At 41.9% G+C, this 19,433-nt stretch overlaps 5 protein-coding genes across 5 annotated transcripts; 3 read left to right on the top strand and 2 right to left on the bottom strand.

The window, feature by feature from the left end:
* Positions 1-8,896: 8,896 nt before the first annotated feature.
* On the bottom strand, positions 8,897-10,049 carry BYT42DRAFT_609548 (uncharacterized protein; the record flags this gene model as incomplete). Its single annotated transcript, XM_051571277.1, has 2 exons — positions 8,897-9,849; positions 9,917-10,049. The coding sequence occupies 2 exons, from the start codon at positions 10,047-10,049 to the stop codon at positions 8,897-8,899; spliced, it is 1,086 nt and encodes a 361-aa protein (XP_051428311.1).
* A 208-nt stretch (positions 10,050-10,257) lies between these two features.
* Positions 10,258-11,557, top strand: BYT42DRAFT_525032 (uncharacterized protein). The gene is made up of 2 exons (XM_051565325.1): positions 10,258-10,434; positions 10,500-11,557. The coding sequence occupies exons 1-2, from the start codon at positions 10,302-10,304 to the stop codon at positions 11,327-11,329; spliced, it is 963 nt and encodes a 320-aa protein (XP_051428310.1). The 5' UTR covers positions 10,258-10,301; the 3' UTR covers positions 11,330-11,557.
* A 1,992-nt stretch (positions 11,558-13,549) lies between these two features.
* On the top strand, positions 13,550-14,150 carry BYT42DRAFT_488126 (velvet factor-domain-containing protein; the record flags this gene model as incomplete). Its single annotated transcript, XM_051563855.1, has 3 exons — positions 13,550-13,664; positions 13,725-13,809; positions 13,925-14,150. 3 exons carry the CDS (start codon positions 13,550-13,552, stop codon positions 14,148-14,150), a joined length of 426 nt encoding a protein of 141 aa, XP_051428309.1.
* Positions 14,151-15,136: 986 nt separating this feature from the next.
* On the top strand, positions 15,137-16,508 carry BYT42DRAFT_488343 (uncharacterized protein; the record flags this gene model as incomplete). The annotated part of the gene is made up of 4 exons (XM_051563867.1): positions 15,137-15,361; positions 15,449-15,690; positions 15,767-16,104; positions 16,309-16,508. The coding sequence occupies 4 exons, from the start codon at positions 15,137-15,139 to the stop codon at positions 16,506-16,508; spliced, it is 1,005 nt and encodes a 334-aa protein (XP_051428308.1).
* A 545-nt stretch (positions 16,509-17,053) lies between these two features.
* On the bottom strand, positions 17,054-18,392 carry BYT42DRAFT_609544 (phosphatase 2C-like domain-containing protein; the record flags this gene model as incomplete). The annotated part of the gene is made up of 3 exons (XM_051571276.1): positions 17,054-17,474; positions 17,561-17,828; positions 17,924-18,392. The coding sequence occupies 3 exons, from the start codon at positions 18,390-18,392 to the stop codon at positions 17,054-17,056; spliced, it is 1,158 nt and encodes a 385-aa protein (XP_051428307.1).
* Positions 18,393-19,433: the final 1,041 nt, after the last annotated feature.

Genomic DNA, 19,433 nt, shown 5'->3' with positions numbered 1-19,433 from the left:
TCGCATCATAAGTATGGTTCAACTGGTAATGGTTAAACCATCCACCTTGGCGTTCGGGGACAAACGATGGCGACTGCGTTGACAAAACGGTTACTGAAAATGGCCAAGCATCCTTTTTACATGAATATCCATCAGATACCTCGGCTGCACCATGTCCAAACCCGCACACCTTCTTTTGCAAGCCATCCATCGATTTTTCCATTTGCTTTACGCTCCATTCGCCCCACGCATCGGCCATAGAATCTGCATTGATCAACAAGTCTTTGGTGAGCTGGAAGGGGGAAAGACTATTGAAAGAAAAATCACCCTTTAGGTTGTTGTTCTTGATTATGCTCCAAGAGAAAGAGTCCAAGTTCCTCGCACAAGTTCAACCAGATAGTCTACATCACGATTACCGTCGAATAAATAGACGTTTTCGTCCGGTGAATTGTATCTCCGTTGAATAGATACGAATGGTACTCATGCCAGCGGATCGGTACTGCTTCAAAATCGCTGGCCAGCGTTCCCGATCGGGGCGTATCGAGAGTACCCCACGTGCACTGATGAGCGTAATACAAGAAACCCGAAAGCAAGGCGGGTATAAGAGCGAACAAGGAATAAAGCGGTGTCATATCAGCCATACGTTATTATTCTTGATTAAAGCAACCACACGCATACGACTGCTAATAAACTATCTCGAGAGCGAAAAAGAAATGAGAAAAGCCAAGAAGCTGCACTAAATTTTCGTCTCATGCAGAAATGACATCGTTTATGGGCTTTTGACTTGGCGCAATTTATTTCAATCGAAAGAACGGCTCAATCAATATTTAGGTGAAAAATGCCTCTATATATTCACTATCATTAAATCAAAGGATATATCCTGCTTATAAAGCTGTGCATGCAGTGATCATGAAACAGGGTGCACTAGGGTTCCCAGTAACATGACAGCCGCTATGAAGAGAGCGCCTCTTCGTCGGGTTGAATGCTATTCACTCAGGTAATTTTGTTGACGAGGATTGCCCGAAAATTTCGTGTTCGGGCGGCGGTTTTTTTTTTTTTTTTTTGTAAACCCTGGCCGGGTTTTGCTAAATGCACATGGAGTTTGCACATAAAGATACAAAAAAGTTTGCTTCCGTCATCTTTTTTTTTCACTTACCAACCCGGGGCCTAACGGGGAGGCTTGTTGACAGTTCCTTTCCTGCCCAGCTGTTACTAAAGGTTCCAATTGTAAGCTTAAGAAAGTGTATGAGGAAGCGAGATATTACCATTCACAGCAATTGGTAAAACTTGAAACCCTTGCCAGCGACTGGGGGCACAGCCTAACAAGGGTTCAGGATTTTTTTTTGTTAAGGTGCTCTTGACCAGAGCAATCATATACGATTTTTCTATATGATGAACAATGTTAGTAAACCATCAAACATCATGGATAACTTATTCGGATACTCTCCTTGAATTTTGGTTAATGGGAAACAATGGATGTGTGTAGCATAATCTGCTTTCAACCGCACCGTTTTATAGACATTTGAACCGGTCACCTCCAGGAGTGTCGTTTTCTTGTATCTCGCTGGCTATTTCAGAATGGATGATAGATGTAAAAAAACAAAAAACAAAAAAAAAAAAACAAAAAAAAAAAAACAAAAAAAAAATTAAACAAAGAATAGGAGGATAGAAGTTGTCGTTTATTCATGATATGGGATGGGGTATTTATATTTTTTTCTATTTTCTTCCAAAGGCTGACTACAATCAAAAAGGGAAATGTTCCGTCGAGGAAAGCGAAGCCAGTGTTTAAGGAGATTATCAAAAAAAAAAAAATACGGTAAGAAGGATCTTGAGTTCAACTGCAATGCACAGTGAAAAAAAGGGGCGGTAATACAGCAGAATGGGTTTCAGCGGGCAGGGTGTTTGTTATGCACTGAATATGGGAGGATCAGTGCAAGCTGGACAAGAGGGTGGTGTTAAGTGCTTTCGCAAGACAAGGACAAGACAAGACAAGAAAAGGAATAAAACAGGAACAAAGGATAAGGACGAAATCGGAACAAGAATAGAAACAGGAAGAGAACCAAGACAAGGACAAGACAAGATGGAGAACAAGATAGTGCGAGAGAATACACACACACACACAATTCTTGACTGAGGTTTATTTCATAAAAGAGGTCGGGTATTTATACTAAAAGATGCGAAACAGAAGAGACAACGATAATAAAATAAATAAATGAAATGCAGAGCATAACATGCGGTAACGCATAGATCAATAAAAGGAGGAAAGACAACGATAGAGAAGAACACAAGAGCAAGTATAGGGGTAAGCGCATGGACCAGCATGGCAACAGTGAAGGAGTGTGCTTGGACTAATAATGCACATGGTCATGCATTATCGCCAAGACAGCGTGTGCGCGGGAATGGTCATGACAGTGTTTCTGGTTTATAGTGTTTGTGAATAAAGTAAATGTTGGAACACAGGAAGACTGAAACCTTCTGAGACCCTGATTTATTGAGCAACAAGAGATGGGAAAAAAGGCCCAGATCAGCTCTTCATTTTTATTTTTGATTACATAGTTTATGGTGAATCATTATTTGAATTAATCATCTACAGCATAAGAACTCGCTATTGCTGTAAATGCTGTCGTTGAAGGTACTATAGACGAATGGTAAGAGGAAATGGTCGTCCTTGTGACGTTTGGTTGACAAGGAGACGGTAAATTTATGAATGTGGATCGCATGATTGTTTTATCAAAGGTCGGTTCCTGAATAAAGATGATCATGAGGTTCATCTTCACTATTTAGGATTTGAGTGTGGTACAACTCGGTATCTTTGAAATTGCGAATGTTCTGAGGGTGAGACTTATCCGTGAACATGCACATAATGCGATGAAAGAGGAATATATATGTGGAATACATTATTGTACCAAACACGACAACGGCAACCCGGAAGCAGACGGCAACTGTGAGTATCGAGCTGCTTCCTAAGTGATTCACGGAACAGAGGAGATTGCCCAGAGCCAAAACTTCTATAAAGACCCTTGATGAAACATCCTGCTTTTCTTCTCAATGTAGTCGGCATAAATCTTGAATGTATGCTACTGCAACTGCAAGATAGCACGTCCAGTGGATCTTCTTGAGTTTTGGTTTAAAATTATTTGGTGCCCGCAGCTACTGGCCGAGGAAGCAAAATCGATCTGTAGTGGTTTATGGCGATGATAATTTCGATTGCAGATTTCTCTCCATATGAAGCCACTACGAGACGATAATTAGAGTACTTCGCCAATTGTGCTGCACCTTCACTGTTCCATTTCTAGGCTGTGGCCATCCAAGATTCGAGCTGTACTTTTGTTTTTGTTTTTTTGGCCTGCGACAGCCAATGTAGATCCGCCATTTCGAAAAAACCAAAAGAACAGAAGTTTAAAAAAAATCGACAACAAGTGTTTTGTTGTTGTTGTCGATTTGTTTTAAACTTCTGTTCTTTTGGTTTTTTCAAAATGGCGGATTTACATTGGTTGCCAGTGGCAAAAAAACAAAAGTTAAAAAGGCGACAGTCAATGAAAATCCGCCATTTTGAAAAAACCAAAAGAACAGAAGTTTAAAACAAATCGACAACAACAACAAAACACTTGTTGTCGATTTTTTTTTTTTGTTGTCGATTTTTTTTAAACTTCTGTTCTTTTGGTTTTTTCAAAATGGCGGATTTTCATTGACTGTCGCCTTTTTAACTTTTGTTTTTTTGCCACTGGCAACCAATGTAAATCCGCCATTTTGAAAAAACCAAAAGAACAGAAGTTTAAAAAAAATCGACAACAAAAAAAAAAAATCGACAACAAGTGTTTTGTTGTTGTTGTCGATTTGTTTTAAACTTCTGTTCTTTTGGTTTTTTCGAAATGGCGGATCTACATTGGTTGCCGCAAAACAAGAATTGAAGATGCGCAAGCCAATGAAATATGTTACTTCAGCCAGCGTCAACAAAATAACACCTGTTGATGATAGTCTGGTTTTCGTTTTTCTTTTTTTTTGGTGAACGCTATCTGTTCTTTTGGTTTTTTCATAAATGATGGCTTTCCAAACGCAAAAATCTGTGAGATACCGGGTAAAGAGAAAAAAAAAGCTGCATCTATTTCACCATGTACTGTATTGTGTTGTGACTGGGATTGTTAAGGATGTGTTGTAGCTGCGGAAATAAAAGGTTATACGATCGGATGAAGAAAATTCGATAAAAAAATGAATAAAAGGTGTTCAACGGATTTCCTGAACTGCGTAAAATAACTGGATTTGTCAATACGATAAACTATCCGTAGCGGGTTAGTCGACAACTTTAAGACTGGAGACTCGATGCGAAAGGAGCTCTTCTTTATTTTTGCTATTTTTCTTGAACATAAAATTCTTCGCGGTAAATCAATTTAGCCAATTGATATAAGAGATTCCTATTTTTGCAACATCATCAAGCGCTAGCCCAATCGAAAGGTCACGCCCGTGATCGGGTTCTTCACAACAATTGCTGACGAGACTGTGAAGACATGTCAGCGGAGGTACAATGATCATGTTGATTTGTTCGCTTGGCCTTATGAGAGTACTTACCAACGTTCTTTATTTAGTAGTATATTGCTGTAAATGCCTCTTCGATCCCATCTTATCCGGCTCATATGGCTCCAACATTTATTGAAGCAAGCTAGGACAATCCATCCGTCTGGCATATCGCATCCCAAAAAATGCTGGACAGAGCAGAACTTTATGCGGGACAACGTGGCCAATCGAATTAGCTACTGTGAACTTTGTCACATTAGCTCTCGTAGGACCAGCCTACCGTTACAATCGATATTAGCCAACCTTTGCAGGGCATTCAAGTCGTTGATATTGCTGTGATTTCGATATCATGTAAGACGCGATCAGGTTAACCATGCTTGACGACGGCGCCGACGATACCAACCCCAAAAAGCGGACTATTGATTATTTGAGGGAATGGACGGCTTTTTTAAAGAAAAAGAAGGCGCCAGTACATATCAATTCCATCATCACCCATGCCGGAATCTACCGCTTCACCTGCCCGTAATCCAAGAGATCCTATCAGAATATCAGCTGTCCAACAAATCATCTCGCTAGAACTGCCAGCATCATCCTCCATCAATGAGCCTATGCAACTATGGACGAGAACAACAATTATTGACAAATACATGGAACAAACCGGGTGTGACCAGGAATATTCGGGAAGCTTGCTATCATGATGGCTGCCGCAGAGGATATTTTAAAGAAAAATTATTCCGCACATGCTAGCCTTAAGAATGCATACAATTGCTGGAAAAAAGGGATCAATAAGCGTTGAAAAAAGAGAGTAATGTGGTGGAGTTTTCATGGCATACAGAGAACGTAAAGAATCTGCGAGATACCGGGTAAAGAGAGAAAACAAAAATGCTCAGTTTCACCGCTTGTTGCTGGCGAGTATGTGAAAACGTGGTGGGTGCGCTTGGTCTTATCTTTATATTTACCGGCGTCATTTGTTTAGCAGTTCACTACTCTAGTTTCCCTCTTGGAAATCCGTAAGCATTTTGCCTCAATGAATGTCCAATACTCGCGTCACAGCGGTGATCCTGACATCCTGGCGCTGCAGTCCTGTAAATTTGCGGTTAATCCATTCGAACAAAAAAGTCCTGCCCTAGCTGATGCTAATACGCGAACCGTCTTCTTCAACCTAATCAGACCTTAAAAGAAGAACCGCTAACGTTCCCCAGGTTTCGTGAATATCAAAAGGTAAGTGCTGTATGAAATACTCCCTTTGCTGACACGATGAGTACCAGCATTTGGATTCCATTTTATCCAGTCGCACGGCCCGAATAATTATGGAAGCAGGGACGCTCCACCTGTCAGCTATTTTGCATCACAAAGAAACTAATGGACAAGGAAAAGCATTGACACAGCGAAATTTTTATGCAGGACCATTTGGCCATTCGGATTCGTTGCTGAACTTTGTCAGATAACTCTTGCAAGGCCAGCCCACCGTTACCATCGATATCAGCCATCTTGCGCAGGGCATTCAGGCCCTTGATACTGCCGTGATGCCAATATGATGTAGGACCCTTTCACGTTGCGATACGGATTGTATGGCAGAAGTTCCTTTGTTCAAAGTCATTAAAGCCTGAGGCATCGACGATTGACTGGGACGATGGATAATGGACGAATATCATGAACTGTTAGATAAAAAAGAAGCGTCTCTTTAATTATCCTCTTTTCATATTTCCATATTCTACAGTATTTATATATTATCCTGATATAAATATCCCACTACTGTATCTGTACAATAAAACGTTATCAGTTTATCTTGTTACCACCCCTAGTTTTTGTTACTCATTTTTTTTGTCTTGTCTTGGCCTTGTTCTTGTGTGCGTCCATGCATACTTCTGTTCCTGGTTCCTGCCAATCATTGATAATCATCCCAGTTATTTCCGGTTTCTCTTGTCACATTCCACTCTTGATCATATTGACTCAATTCCATTCCGTCCAGTTCTCGTCCCAGCCCTGTCCCCATTACAACAAAGTACGAGGGAGGGACTCACCTTGGATGGATGGCTCGCCATAACGACATATCAATGCATCATACTTTCGATAATTCAGTTTGGCTGACTGTCAGATGGTAACAGGCGTCAACGAACCAACGAGCTAGGATGATGTGAAAAATTAGCACCACGGTCTATGATTGTCCCTATTTTTCAAGCAGCAATGTGTCGTGCTCACTTTCCTAATACAGTATCCCGTTTTCCACTCTTTGATGCCCTGTTTTTAACAAATGGATATTCCGTTAGTCACTTATTGATAACTCATTTCCCGTTTATTGACGTTCTGCTTTCGATCAATTAAAACGATATTTAGCAAAACATTACTTTCGATGCGAAATAAAGCAGTGAAAAAAGAACCAATAAAACTCTTCTACGCTAGTCGCTCGGAGTAGCATTTGTTTCTTCTCTTTATCTTTATCGATTTTCCGATTCGACGATCAATTATTCCCCATATGAGCTTTAAAACTTATCTGGCAAGACGAAGTTTTACCCACAGATGGTATTTACGAAATTAAATTGCCATCAACCATCGTGGTTCTGTCAATAAACGTGGATTATAAAGTTCGTTTGAAAAGTATTCGGCTGAACCTGATCAATGGATCAAGGTTGAACTTCCTAACGTCCAAGAAAGTGTAGACGATTACTGGAAAAAAGAAGAGCTGCGAAAAGGTCAAGGAATTCACTGCAAAGCGGAGAGTGATCAACCGAAGACGCTCAGGCAGGAACCTGCGATCAAACGCGTCATGCAGATAATACACCTTTATTAATGTCAAATACTCTTACTTCAAATGGCTGTTTCAAACTGGCAGTGAGTCCTGTTGTGCTTGTCATACATACTAACTCGCCTATTCGATCCAATTTCGGCCGTTCCTGGATACATGTATCCATTTTCCGTTATCACTCTTTTTCTATACAGTCTCAGATACTCATCACATACTTCCTATATGTGGTGTTTGGGGTTTGAGATAGGAAGAATAAATACAAAAAGACAAATAAAATACGTTGAGACTCTTTGTATATTTGATTAAGATGAAAAAACCTTATCTCTTTAAAAGTTAAAGTCTACTCTTATTCTTTTTATATCGTCTGATTTAGTGTATCTGAGATAGATGATCGAAGTGTGAGCTTATTAGCATATGAGCTACTGACATTGACAGCTGAGATTCTGTCTTTGACCGTGGATCGGGATTGGGATTGTTAAATGCCTGAATGAATCGGGTACACTAGTCTAGTGGTCGATTATGGATCTATAATCGCTTCATAATTAAGGAACGGATCCTTTATTACGATGTGATGGATGATTATTGGACTTTAAAATGTACTGCACTTTTATTTGTCATGATTTAATGGCTAAAATACCTGCACTGTACAACCATCCCGTGGATTATCAAAACGATACCTTTCCATCATACGTGATTCGTCCATTTGTCGTACAGTATACAGTCAGCCCCTGCTCTTTTCCACTCGATTTTTTTCCTCTGGATCAAGCACGATCCGGTTCTAGCACCGAGAATTTCCAAACCTCAGTTTTTTTCACCTGCCTTTGAAAAATCCGGGGTTATCATATTTTATTGTATATCCGCATTTATGGCTAAAAACCCATGTCTAACGTAACCTGCTTTGCTTCATTGTGTTTACACATTTTTTAAAGTACCCTCCCAGAGTTCTTCTTCGTGAAGAGTTGTCCATCAGAATCTAACGCTGGCAAGGTAAATCGCGCGAAGATAAATTTGGAGATAGTACGATTGTCAATTTCAGGCTCAGGTTTTACGTCTGGGCTGCTTGGACCGCTTGAATCACGGTGTGATATGAGAGAAACAGGTCTTCTTCCTCAAAAGCTGCTAATCTTATGAAAAGTCGCCCTGCGCTGAGCATTCTTGATCATTGTCGACAGCGTAGAATTTTAGTTGTGTAACTTCAAAAACACAAATTCATCGGTGTCCACCTCATTGAATGTCCGGGAATTCCTCGTTGTTCCCCAACTGGTTTTTTGAAAATTCTCGGCACATCCGCTTTGAAAAAAGGCGGAGCTCACTGTAACATAATTTATACATTATCCCAAAATGGCACTCTACTAAATGATATAAAGAGCGATCACAGAATATTGAAAAAAAAGAGTCCACAGTATTTCCTGATTCTTACTTTTTCCTATTGAATATCTTCGCATATGATGATCAGCATGCTCGTCAGAGGGGCCTTTAATCTTTGACGCACCCGAGCCTATCAAAAAGCCGTCATTTTCAAAACCAAAGGGATGCACCTATTTACCCGATTTCTCACATATTCTTCCTGTTGTTTGTATGTCACTGATACCTCCACCGCATTGTTTTTTGTCTTTGTGTTTCCAAAAGCAATTGTCCTGAATCAATGTGTCGTGTGTATTAGTCCTTGTTTTTCCAACGATTGTATGCATTCTTAAGACTAGCAGGTGTGGAATATGTTTTGAAATAACCTTTGCGGCAGCCATCCTTATAGCAAGCTTCCCAATTCATTCTGTCACCCCCAATTTCTTCCATGTATTCTTCTATATATTGCCAGTTTGTGGTGTTATCGTCCGTAGTGCCATGGTCATTAGTGGATGATGGCGGTTCGAGCGATGGGTCCCTTGAATGACGGGCGGATGAAGTGGAAAACCCCGACATGGTTGATGATGGGCTTGATATGTATTGGCGCTTGTATGTTCTTAACAAATTCATCGCTTCCTCCAGATAATCGATACTTCGCTTTTTCGTTTTGGTATCATCGGCATCGTCGTCAAGCATCCTTATGACCTTGTCATATCGTGATTCTGCATCTTCGACGACACGTAACAAATGACTTATCCTTGATTTTTGCTTAATCTGGTTCTGGACAATGCGTCTTGTGATGCAGTATAGCTGTTGGATGGTTGGATCGTCATGATGAGTGTGTTCGGCCAACGTTTGCTTCTGTTCCACAAAGAAGGAACCAAGAGCGACAACCGGATCCAACGGTGTTTTATCGATATGGGAAGAAATTGATTCTTTGCTTAGAATGAAGCATTGGTTTGCCCATGGATAGCAGGGTAACTTGAAAAAAAAGGGCTTTGACTTGATCTTGCTGGCTTTGTTCAGGATCTGGCGGCTGCATTCATGGATGGCTATTACAAGGACAACAGGTGATGCACCATATTCAGCGAAAATTTCCTTGCAATATCCTACAACACGGTGAAGGAAGTCGTTGTTTACAGCATACTGAATTTGAACAAGGACGGGTGGATTATCATTCGAGCTCTCCGTGGCATACAAGACATCAGAATTCAATCCGTTTGGCCACACGGTAGGCCTTGGCGAATAATGGTTATTGGCGCTTTGTCCTAATCCAAACAACGGGAAAGGCCAGTGAATATAGGCTGAATTCTAGTATAGCCGATATGAACTTACCGATCATTGCTTCGATAATGATGCGTTTCGCTTCGGTGGTCTGCAGAACTTGTTTTCTCACTATACCGGTTCCAGGACTGTTAGCTTCGGGTGAAGAGAAAAAAAGTGTTTCGTTTTCTTCACTTGTCGCCATAATAAAAAAGCAACTCTACAGTAAGAAGTTATGTCGATTACAAAACTGCAAGAAGGTAACGACACGAACGAAAACGCAGTCATCGACAACAAAAACTGCGGCGACGGTTTGTTGTCGACAACTTTATTAAAGAGGAGTTGCGACAACAAGCCGCTTTTTTTTTTTCTATCAACTAAAGGGTTGTGAACACCTTTTTCTTCTTGTGGTCGTGTAACCTTTTCAATTGGTGTTGGCGAACAACTGTAGTTTTTTATGACAACAAGCGCTGATACTAATGCACTTTCTTTCTCTTTACCTGTTGACAACTGCTACGGAGCAGATCTGATGATCGAACATGTTTTGCAAAGCAGCGAAGCGAAAAAGATCGTTATTGAAGCATTGATTGGTAAGTTCCTATTGGCTCTACTAGAGTTCAGTGTATTCACCGGCTATTCCCGTTGTTTAATTTAGGACAAGGCGCCAATGAGCATTATTCGCCAAACCTATTAGAATCTAGTGTTGTGTATGCCGCGGATAAGTCGAAAGACAGGCCGCCGGTCCTTGTTGAATTTTCATCTGCTGTAGACAAGAACTACTTGCTCCGTGTTCTACGACATTGTGACGAAATTTTCTCTGCATACGGTGCGTTGCCTGTCGTTCTGGTTACTGCCATCGATCAATGTAGCCGCCAAGTCCTGAACAAAGCCACCAAGAACAAGTCAAAGCCTTTTCTTTTCAAGTTACCCTGCTATCCATGGGCAAACCAATGCTTCATTCTAAGCAAAGAATCAATTTCTTCCCATATCGATAAAATACCGTTGGATCCGGTTGTCGCTCTTGGCTCCTTCTTCATGGAACAGAAACAATTGTTGGCCGAACACACTCATCATGATGACCCAACCATCCAACAGCTATATTACATCGCAGAACCAATTATCCAAAAACAGGTTACTGAGCACTCAAGGATAAGTCACTTGTTACGTGTTATTAATGAAATAGAATTACGATGTGGCAAGGCCATAAGGATGCTTGACGACGACGCCGACTATTCCAACGCGAAAAAGCGAACCATCGATTTACTAAAGGAAGGGATGGCTTTCATAAGAACATGCAAGCGCCAATGCATATCAAATCCATCATCACCCATGCTGGAGCCCCCCACTTCAGCTTCCCGTGATTCAAGCGACCCATCGTCAGGAAACAGCTTACCTGAGTCATCATCTCTCCAGCAAAACATCTCGCGAGAACTGCTATCATCCATCAATGACCATACAACTATCGACGAGAACACCACAAATTAGCAATATCTTTTGGGGGGTTTTTGAGGAACACATAGAATAAATCGTGGGGATGAACAGGATGAACTGACAAGCGTGCTATCATAGTAGCTGCTGCAAAGAATATTTTAAAAAAAATTTCCGCACATGCTAGTCTTAGAAATGCATACAATTTGCTGGGAAAGATAAGGGGCCAATAAACGTTGACAAAAGGGATAGTGAGGTCGGGTTATCAGTGACATATAATTTGTGAAGAATCTGCGAGATACCGCGTAAAGAGAAACAGAATGCATCGGTTTCGCCGCTTGTTGACCTAACAAAAGAAAAATAGTTGATGACAGGACGAACCGCTACTTTTTCGTTTTTTTTTTTGTAAGGGACCAGCGGTCCAAAATTTTATTTCCGTCATGATATATACACCAGCGACCACAGATAATGAGCATCCAATCCTTGATTGAAAATGGGAAAGGTCTGTTATCGTCGATGAGTATGGCAGACCTGAACCGATGGATTATATTGTTGATGAGGAGCGGCTGTTTCGTCTTGAAATGCTAAGCCCTCATTGATAATTTTTAGCTCAACTTTCTTTAGAAAGGGGAGAAAGAATAGAGAAAATGCAAGTAGAAAAGGAGGCGAGGTCTAATAAAGATGTTATGGAAGAAAATCTGTGAAGCGAAATGATACACGCTATCTCATCCTGACCAAGACAAAGTAAGGTTATTCAAGCTGTTACTCGAGAGATACTTGAGTGCAGCTGTCATCGCCAATTAGCTTGGGATTCACACTACTACAGCACAAAAAGAACCTGCGAAATACGAGAATAACCCTGACAGTAGCATATCTTTCAGAAACGGAGAAAGTCTAGTCGATATCCGCATACTGTATTCTCATGAGGAACACAAAAATGCTGTTCTATTGACGAGAACCCGTCAGCCGTTCTGGACGAATTAATGAAAAAATTAGAGCGAAGCAATCCAGAATTAAAATTACCTAAAACGACTTCGTTCGATTTGTTAAAACCACACTGCAATCTTGTAGTCTGGGATTATTTGATTTCAAGTTAGGCATTTCGCATCAATGCTAAAGTAGTATATCGTCTTTGCCTTTAACGATGGACAAGTTCCGAAAGGCGAGCATTTTGATAGAGCTCTCTTCCTTGGAAACAAGAGCAGTGATATATATATAAAGTTAACCTTTCTTGCGAATGTATTCATATAGTTTATCCACGCTTGCTGTTAGCGAGCTTGCCAGAGGAGCCTTTAATTTAATTAAGACATAATCGAGTCAATGATTGAAAGTCGGCATCTATTTGAAAGTAGCCGTTTTGTCGACAATGACAAAACACCGAAGGTATTACCTAGCAAATGACGGTTTCGCGTTGCCTGTCGACAAAAAAAAAAAACCGAAAAAAGTCATGGTACGAAGAAGTAAAAGCGTAGAGAATGATCTGTCCCAAATGAGTTAGGCTCAAGAATACAGTCCACGTGATATGATTGGATCGTTGGGTTGGGATTTTTCCCGGGACAAACCTGGCAGAAAAATGATCATCTTCGGTATAGCGTGGTTATCCATATTTAGACTCCTTCTTAAAAAACAAGCCATATTTACTTGGAAAGGAAATAAAAAGAGATGCGAACACCTACTTGAAGGGAAAACCTTTCCCCATTGCGTTGGTGTTTAATTCTTTTGTGCAAGTTATTCCAGTTGGTTTCTTCTTTTTCTTTGTTCCTCTTTTCTTCGTATGAGTAGCTGTACCTACCGTTTTATTTCTTCGTCACTCGCTGAAATCCCTGCTGAACGGTAGGCCATTTGTCTCTTTCTCTCCTCGTTTACACTTGTCATCCACTACATGTCGGTGTTTCAGGAACATCCTCGTTAAAACCAAAAGGTGTTATATGAAAATTAGGGACTATGAATTGATCATTCGGCAACAACCAGTGCAGGCGAAAATGAGCGTTCCTAACGAGCGTGGTAAATACCTGTTTATTTCGGTCCCCATTGTCCGGGCTCCGCTGATCGTAGTTGCGCGTGTCGTACCATAGATAGACGACCTATTGAACCATCGCCGATCATTCAGATGCGCTGGTTAGGATGCTCCACGGATGAAACAAAGTAAGACACGCTTTCCTTTTTTTTTTTCCAAGCAGAAAAAAAAATTTCCAAGATTAGATTATTTCGTCCTAAAATTTAACCTTATTATTGTCTTTGTTGATAAGAAAATGGCTTCAAAGTCCGTTTTACTATATGGTAGCCAATCTCATTCCGTGCGACGCATCGGCTGTAACGCTCCCTTCACAAGACTTATTCTCAGGATCCGCCGTCTCCTCTTTATATCGACTTCGAGACGTTGATGATACAGGTAAAACTTTGGCCGGAATCATTCTGTTGGACCTCGTGTTTAAAACGTTTCACTGTATAGATGGCGGCTTTTTTGTCTTTGGTGATTTGGCTGTGAAAAAGGAAGGCCAATATCGCCTGCATTTCAGTCTATTTGAAGTTTTCGAGTAAGTAATTGTACACGCACAGACTCAGTAATACCCAGACCTGTATAACCTAATTTATCCTTGGCTTTAAATTTTTTTTTTCCTTGGCTTTTTGTTTCTCTTTCTCTTCTGACAGTGGTCATGCCGAAAACCGGAAAACGATCGTCTCGGAACCATTTACGGTGTATCTGCCTAAGCGATACCCGGGCGCGGTGGAATCGACTTTCCTTTCACAGACATTTTCCGATCAGGGTGTAAAAATACGGATGCGGAAAGAGTATCGTTTGCAGTCGTATGTGTCATACACGAGAGTGATCATATTAGGAATATTTTTCTTATCCTGTCAACCTACCGATATGTAGGTCACCCAATGGACGTAAGCGTAAAAATCAACCTCCACAAACTCAGTCCCTACGACCCTTGGCCAAACATGAAGAGCCACCACCCTGTGCCAAAAAATTAGCCTTGCCAGCCTACTTCAAACCAAATACACAGCATGTTTATCTGTCTCGTTGGCAATCCAGTAGCAAACCCGTTATGACATCGAAACCCCCACCCGTGGCTCCTTCCTACAGCAGCAGCCGGTTTGCCACGCCATCTCTGTCGCCTCCCAGCACCTGCTTCCAACAACCCTATTCCATGTCACCGCCGAGCTCCATCATCTCCACGTCTTCCGCTTCCTTTATACATTCTTTACCTGCTCCCTCATCCTTGGAAAATTACCATCTGTGTCGCGATACACCGCCCCCGCCTCGTGATACCTTTACTCCGTCACTAACACCGCCCCCGGCCATTGAAGATATATCTAAATGGGGCGCGCACCTACCACCGCTACGGAGCATCATGTCAGATTCCATGCCAAACCATCCACTACTACTGCCTCTACCTTTTCCAGTCGAACCAAGACATGTGGATCTTCACGCAGCCTGAAAGATCCGGTAAAAAAGCAAGCCACCTTATAAAACTGATCGTTATCTATTTCAACTTGTCCACTCTTTTTGTTCCCTTTTCTCCTTGCCATTTTCCTTTTCGTCGCTTGTACAAATTATAGATTGTTTCTTCTATGATTATCCGTATGTATATACTCTTTTATTTTGTGAACTTAGATAGGTTTCCCTCACCGTCATTTTAAAATTGTTTTGATAAAATAAGACAACCATTGTTCGGGAAAACTTCTGCATCGATATGATTGGACAACGTGTCATGTGACTGCATAATGAAGTCGTTCAGGATGGTGATTGGCTTCAGAGGGTTTCTATCTGGTTTGGAACTATTGGAAACCAGCCTTTTTCAGCACACTGGCTTTCTTTCTCCTTTTTCCCTTCTAATTTCAATCCAGCAACTCTCGATGGATGTCAACGACCCAGCGAGTGCTCAACAAACCGTTTACATTCGCTCGCCAACCCTCAGCGAGACATTGACGTTGACGGTGCCAAGAGACGCCACGCTGTTATCGTTAAAGCGCATAATTCAGGACAACCATCCTCAGAAACCTTCACCGGCGAATCAGCGCATTATCTACAGCGGCAAATTACTTGATGATGACGTTCATTTGAGCGCAATCTTTGCCAAGGTAAAAAAGCAAAAAAGGAGCATCACAGTAAACCCGTATCTAATATTCATATATTATAACTGTCATTGGTTGTTCGTCATGCAATAGCTGGATATGGACGTGGTGCCTACATTACATCTTGTCGTCAAACCTTCGTTGCAGTCGGCTTATTCAGCGAATAAAACGCCTACCATGCCTGTAGGATCAGTGCCTATTTCGTTATCCAATCCATCGCAACCGTTGTCTTCGGAATCAGCTTCTACTTCCAACATGAATGCTCCTCCCTCACAACCGAACTTGCCGGTTTATCCACCTTTGCTGCCGGGTGGCTATCAACTCGTCGCTCTAAAGTAAGTTTGCTTTTGACACTCTTGGCTTAGGGTCTTGAGACCAGGTTGAATTGAGGAATATGTGAAATGGTTTTAGTGGACAATACTATCTTGCACCTGTACTTGTACCAACGGAAGCACCACCTTTAAATCAGCCACCACATACCCAGTCTGTTTATAGCGCTCAGCCTAATATGCCATTCCCTCCTTCCAATGCCCCCGCCAATGCCGCGGTGCCGAATGTTGAACCAGACAGACCGATCTTTGCCTTTCGCTACGTCGCTCGAGCGACCTCCATCTGGTTAGCATTGAAACTGATCTTTGTATTATTCATCATTTGTCAAGGGGCCAGTCTAGAAAGGATACTCCTATTTCATGCCATGGCATTTGTTTTCTTTCTTTATCAGACGGGACGGTTGCGACTAGTGATTCATCGTGTGCAAATGGATAACATGCATAATGGAGGGCAGGCCCCGGCAATGAGACACAACGAACAAGCACAACCACCCGCACCGGCACCGCCATCATCAGCCTCCACACCAACCCCTCCCCCGCCTTCGGAACAAGCGAGACAAACCGAGTCAGAAACTGCCTTCTCAGAAAACACCCACAGTGGATCCATGTCTAATAACGGCGAAGATGCTTCGAGTTTTCGCGATCCTTCTTCGTCAGCAGAAGGCCAAGCTTCCGGATCGACGGCGGGTGACCAACCAGCCGACCCTCCACGACGGACATTTCTCCATTCCTTGAAACGAGGCACTTACACATTCATAGCTTCTTTGTGGCCCAGTTATGGTCAGGATCGTCGTGTAGTTCAAGCATTTGACAATGCCCAATAGTACAAAAATACGAGTTCGAATACGTAGTGTCGCCTCGCTGATCTGGTGCCATCGCATGTTACTTTGACCTTTTTTTTTGCATGTGTTTTTACCAATGTGTGTGTTTCATACTACTGTATTTGATTGGTTTAAGTGGAACGAATCTTGGTGAAACAGAAGCAGTAGGATGATCTATGATTATCCTGCTGTATCTGAATACTAAAGATATCGACGCTCTTTGCTTCTGTTCTGATGCAATCCAATTTTTATTTTTATTTTTCGCTGCTTCCTCCATATCGCATATCGCATATCAAATCTTGCCTATGGACATTATGGCTTATGTATTGGATTGTACATTGATAGCACGCCCAATATCTCATGAGGATACTGTATGCGGGCTCTTTCTATTGTTTATTCGGAATAAGCGGGGACAGATGCGTGCTTGGCAGATGGTTATTTTTTTTTTTTTGTATGATACATTCGAGATATGTACAAGAAGGAGAGATATATAATCGTGGAAGTAAAATAAAAGAGTGAACTTAGATAATGACGTGGGGATGATTTCGTTATTCATTATCAGCGGAACCTTGACCGCGGACTAATGTTACGATACATGTGATGTCGTCGACTTTGCCGCCACGATATTTACTGCCATGTGCTTGGGCAGCTCGGGCCCATGGGCTTAGTCGCTTGTGGTCCAAGCTTAATTGTCGGGCGGTGTCAGCCAAGGTTTGCGATAAATCACTCACAGTGGCAATCACGTCTTCGTCCGACACCTGGTTGTCTTGATCAAGAATGTATTCCATTTTGGCATTAACGATTGCCAAGGTCTCTTGGGCATAAACGTTGTCGAAATAGCCATCGGTGGCTAATAAAATGATATCGTTCTCTTTCAGGAAAAAGCTCTTCTGGTCGCCGTCTTTGGGCATGTCGGTGACGAATAAATCGCGGTTGGGATAGGTTTCAGGGACAACGGTAAGTTGATAACTAAAGTGTGAGAACAGAAAGAAAAGGTCGCACAGTTAGTATGCTTGCATGGCACGATGTGTATGACATGATAGGGAGACACGTACGGGCAGTTGAAGTAATGCTGTTGGCTTGGACTTTCATAGACGACTTTACTGTCACGAATCAACAAAAATGCACTGTCACCCAGATTGCATGTAGTCATCTTTCCTGTTGCTTTGCACAAGTTCAAAATACACGCCGTTGAACTGCCTGCGGCCACTTTGCCACTGAGTTGTAATTCGTTGAAAGCTTTATCGAGGATATGATGAGCATCCATCACTTGCGCTTCGGCCACGTAAGCCGCGTTGTTCATCAATGTCCAAGAAAACAAAGCTGAATAGGAAAATCAAAGCAACAAATAATCATGTGTCAATACATCCAAATAATACATATAAACGGAACATTTCGGAAGATATAAATAATCTTACCTGGATCGACGCCTACTTCGGCCCAACCGCCAACCCCGTCTGCTACACCTAATGCCATGCCTGCCGGGGTCATTGTATGAAAGAAAGCGTCTTCCCCAGCATCGACATTGCCAATGTTTGTGGCAGCGGATCGCCGTTTGGTATTACGACGGGTTTTCGGATGCCACGAAGCGTGGGCGACAAAGTGAAACTTGTCAGAAGGCTCGGTATCGGAATCGGAATCGGTACGAGAGATCGACGGCTGAGACAGTCGAATAGGTTTTGCGAAAGACGGAGAAGAAGTACCTTGGGTGGTAGTGGTAGTGGTGGTTGTATCGGGTGAAGGAACGGAATGGGTATGAAGTAATCGTTGAGTGACGGCCGGGCGGAAATAAGTCAAAAGGGGAGGCACCAGAAGCGGTTTGACCGGTGAGCCAAGTCGGAACAGTTGCGACGCAGCTGCCATCCGTTGGATGTACTGGCGAACCATGACGAGAACAGAAACGGCTCAAAGAGAGGGCGAAAGAAGGGGGGAAGGTAAGAAGAAACAGCACAAACCCGAAGAAAAAACAAAAAACGATAATTTCGGTGAAAAAATTAGGGCCGTCATTGTCCGGGGTGACTCAAAAGGAACAAGAGAAATTCCGTATTTGATCATCCCTCAGAGAGATGGCCCGGACCACCGCAGTTTGCAGGTTGATGTCATCAATATCCGAAAATTCCGGTTCGATGGTTCCGATATCTTGAATGGGCGGAATGTGAATTCCTGATCTTCCCTGTGTCGGTCAGGAACCCGTTCGTGCTTGGAAGCAAACCAAGACACGCAAAACGAACAGTACAATTTCAAGGGAGAAAAGAAACTGACCAAATAAGTACATGGTGATCGTTGTGTACTACATTTTAAAACGTGTTTTATAATTATCCCGACAGAATACACAAGACACCAATAGAAAAACTACAAATTGGGCCCTTCTTGTCACGTCGTACATGAAGGTAGACAAAAAGGCAAAACGAAAAAAAAAAGGGTATGGACAAAAAAGAAGAAAACACCGGCGTCTAGACTACAGGTAAAATCTACAGTTCTTAACATGAAGACCGCATCGCATAGCCACTAGGGCATGGGAACAAAAAAAAAAGCGTGATGAGCATGCATCGATGTTTAACCACTCTAGAACTTGCATGCACACTGCTCCAAACTTTAAAGTAAAATTCCCAACTTCACAAATACTGGTCCCCCTCTTGTCAATCTAGGAAATGATGTAAATTCTTGACACCCGATCTCGTACGTTATTTTTTCATCTGGTGAAGAACTTTACTGTGGATGGATTCAATTGAAATTGGCCATACATATAATTATCAAGACCATCCAGTCAGTATGCTTTTCAGTATAACAATCATAAATCGACCGGTTGCTACATGATACGTTGTTGAAGTCACGGTAAAGCGCAACTGTCACTTTCTGTAGCAACCGAACGTAATTGACAAAAATGATATCCAGGCAACTGCACTTCTTATTTGATACTCTTGCTGA

Source organism: Radiomyces spectabilis (genome assembly GCF_025331425.1).
Source record: "Radiomyces spectabilis strain NRRL 2753 chromosome Unknown BYT42scaffold_1, whole genome shotgun sequence".
Classification (NCBI taxonomy): Eukaryota; Fungi; Mucoromycota; class Mucoromycetes; order Mucorales; family Radiomycetaceae; genus Radiomyces; species Radiomyces spectabilis.
Note: the sequence above shows the minus strand (reverse complement) of the source record. Positions and strands in the feature narration are given on the sequence as shown.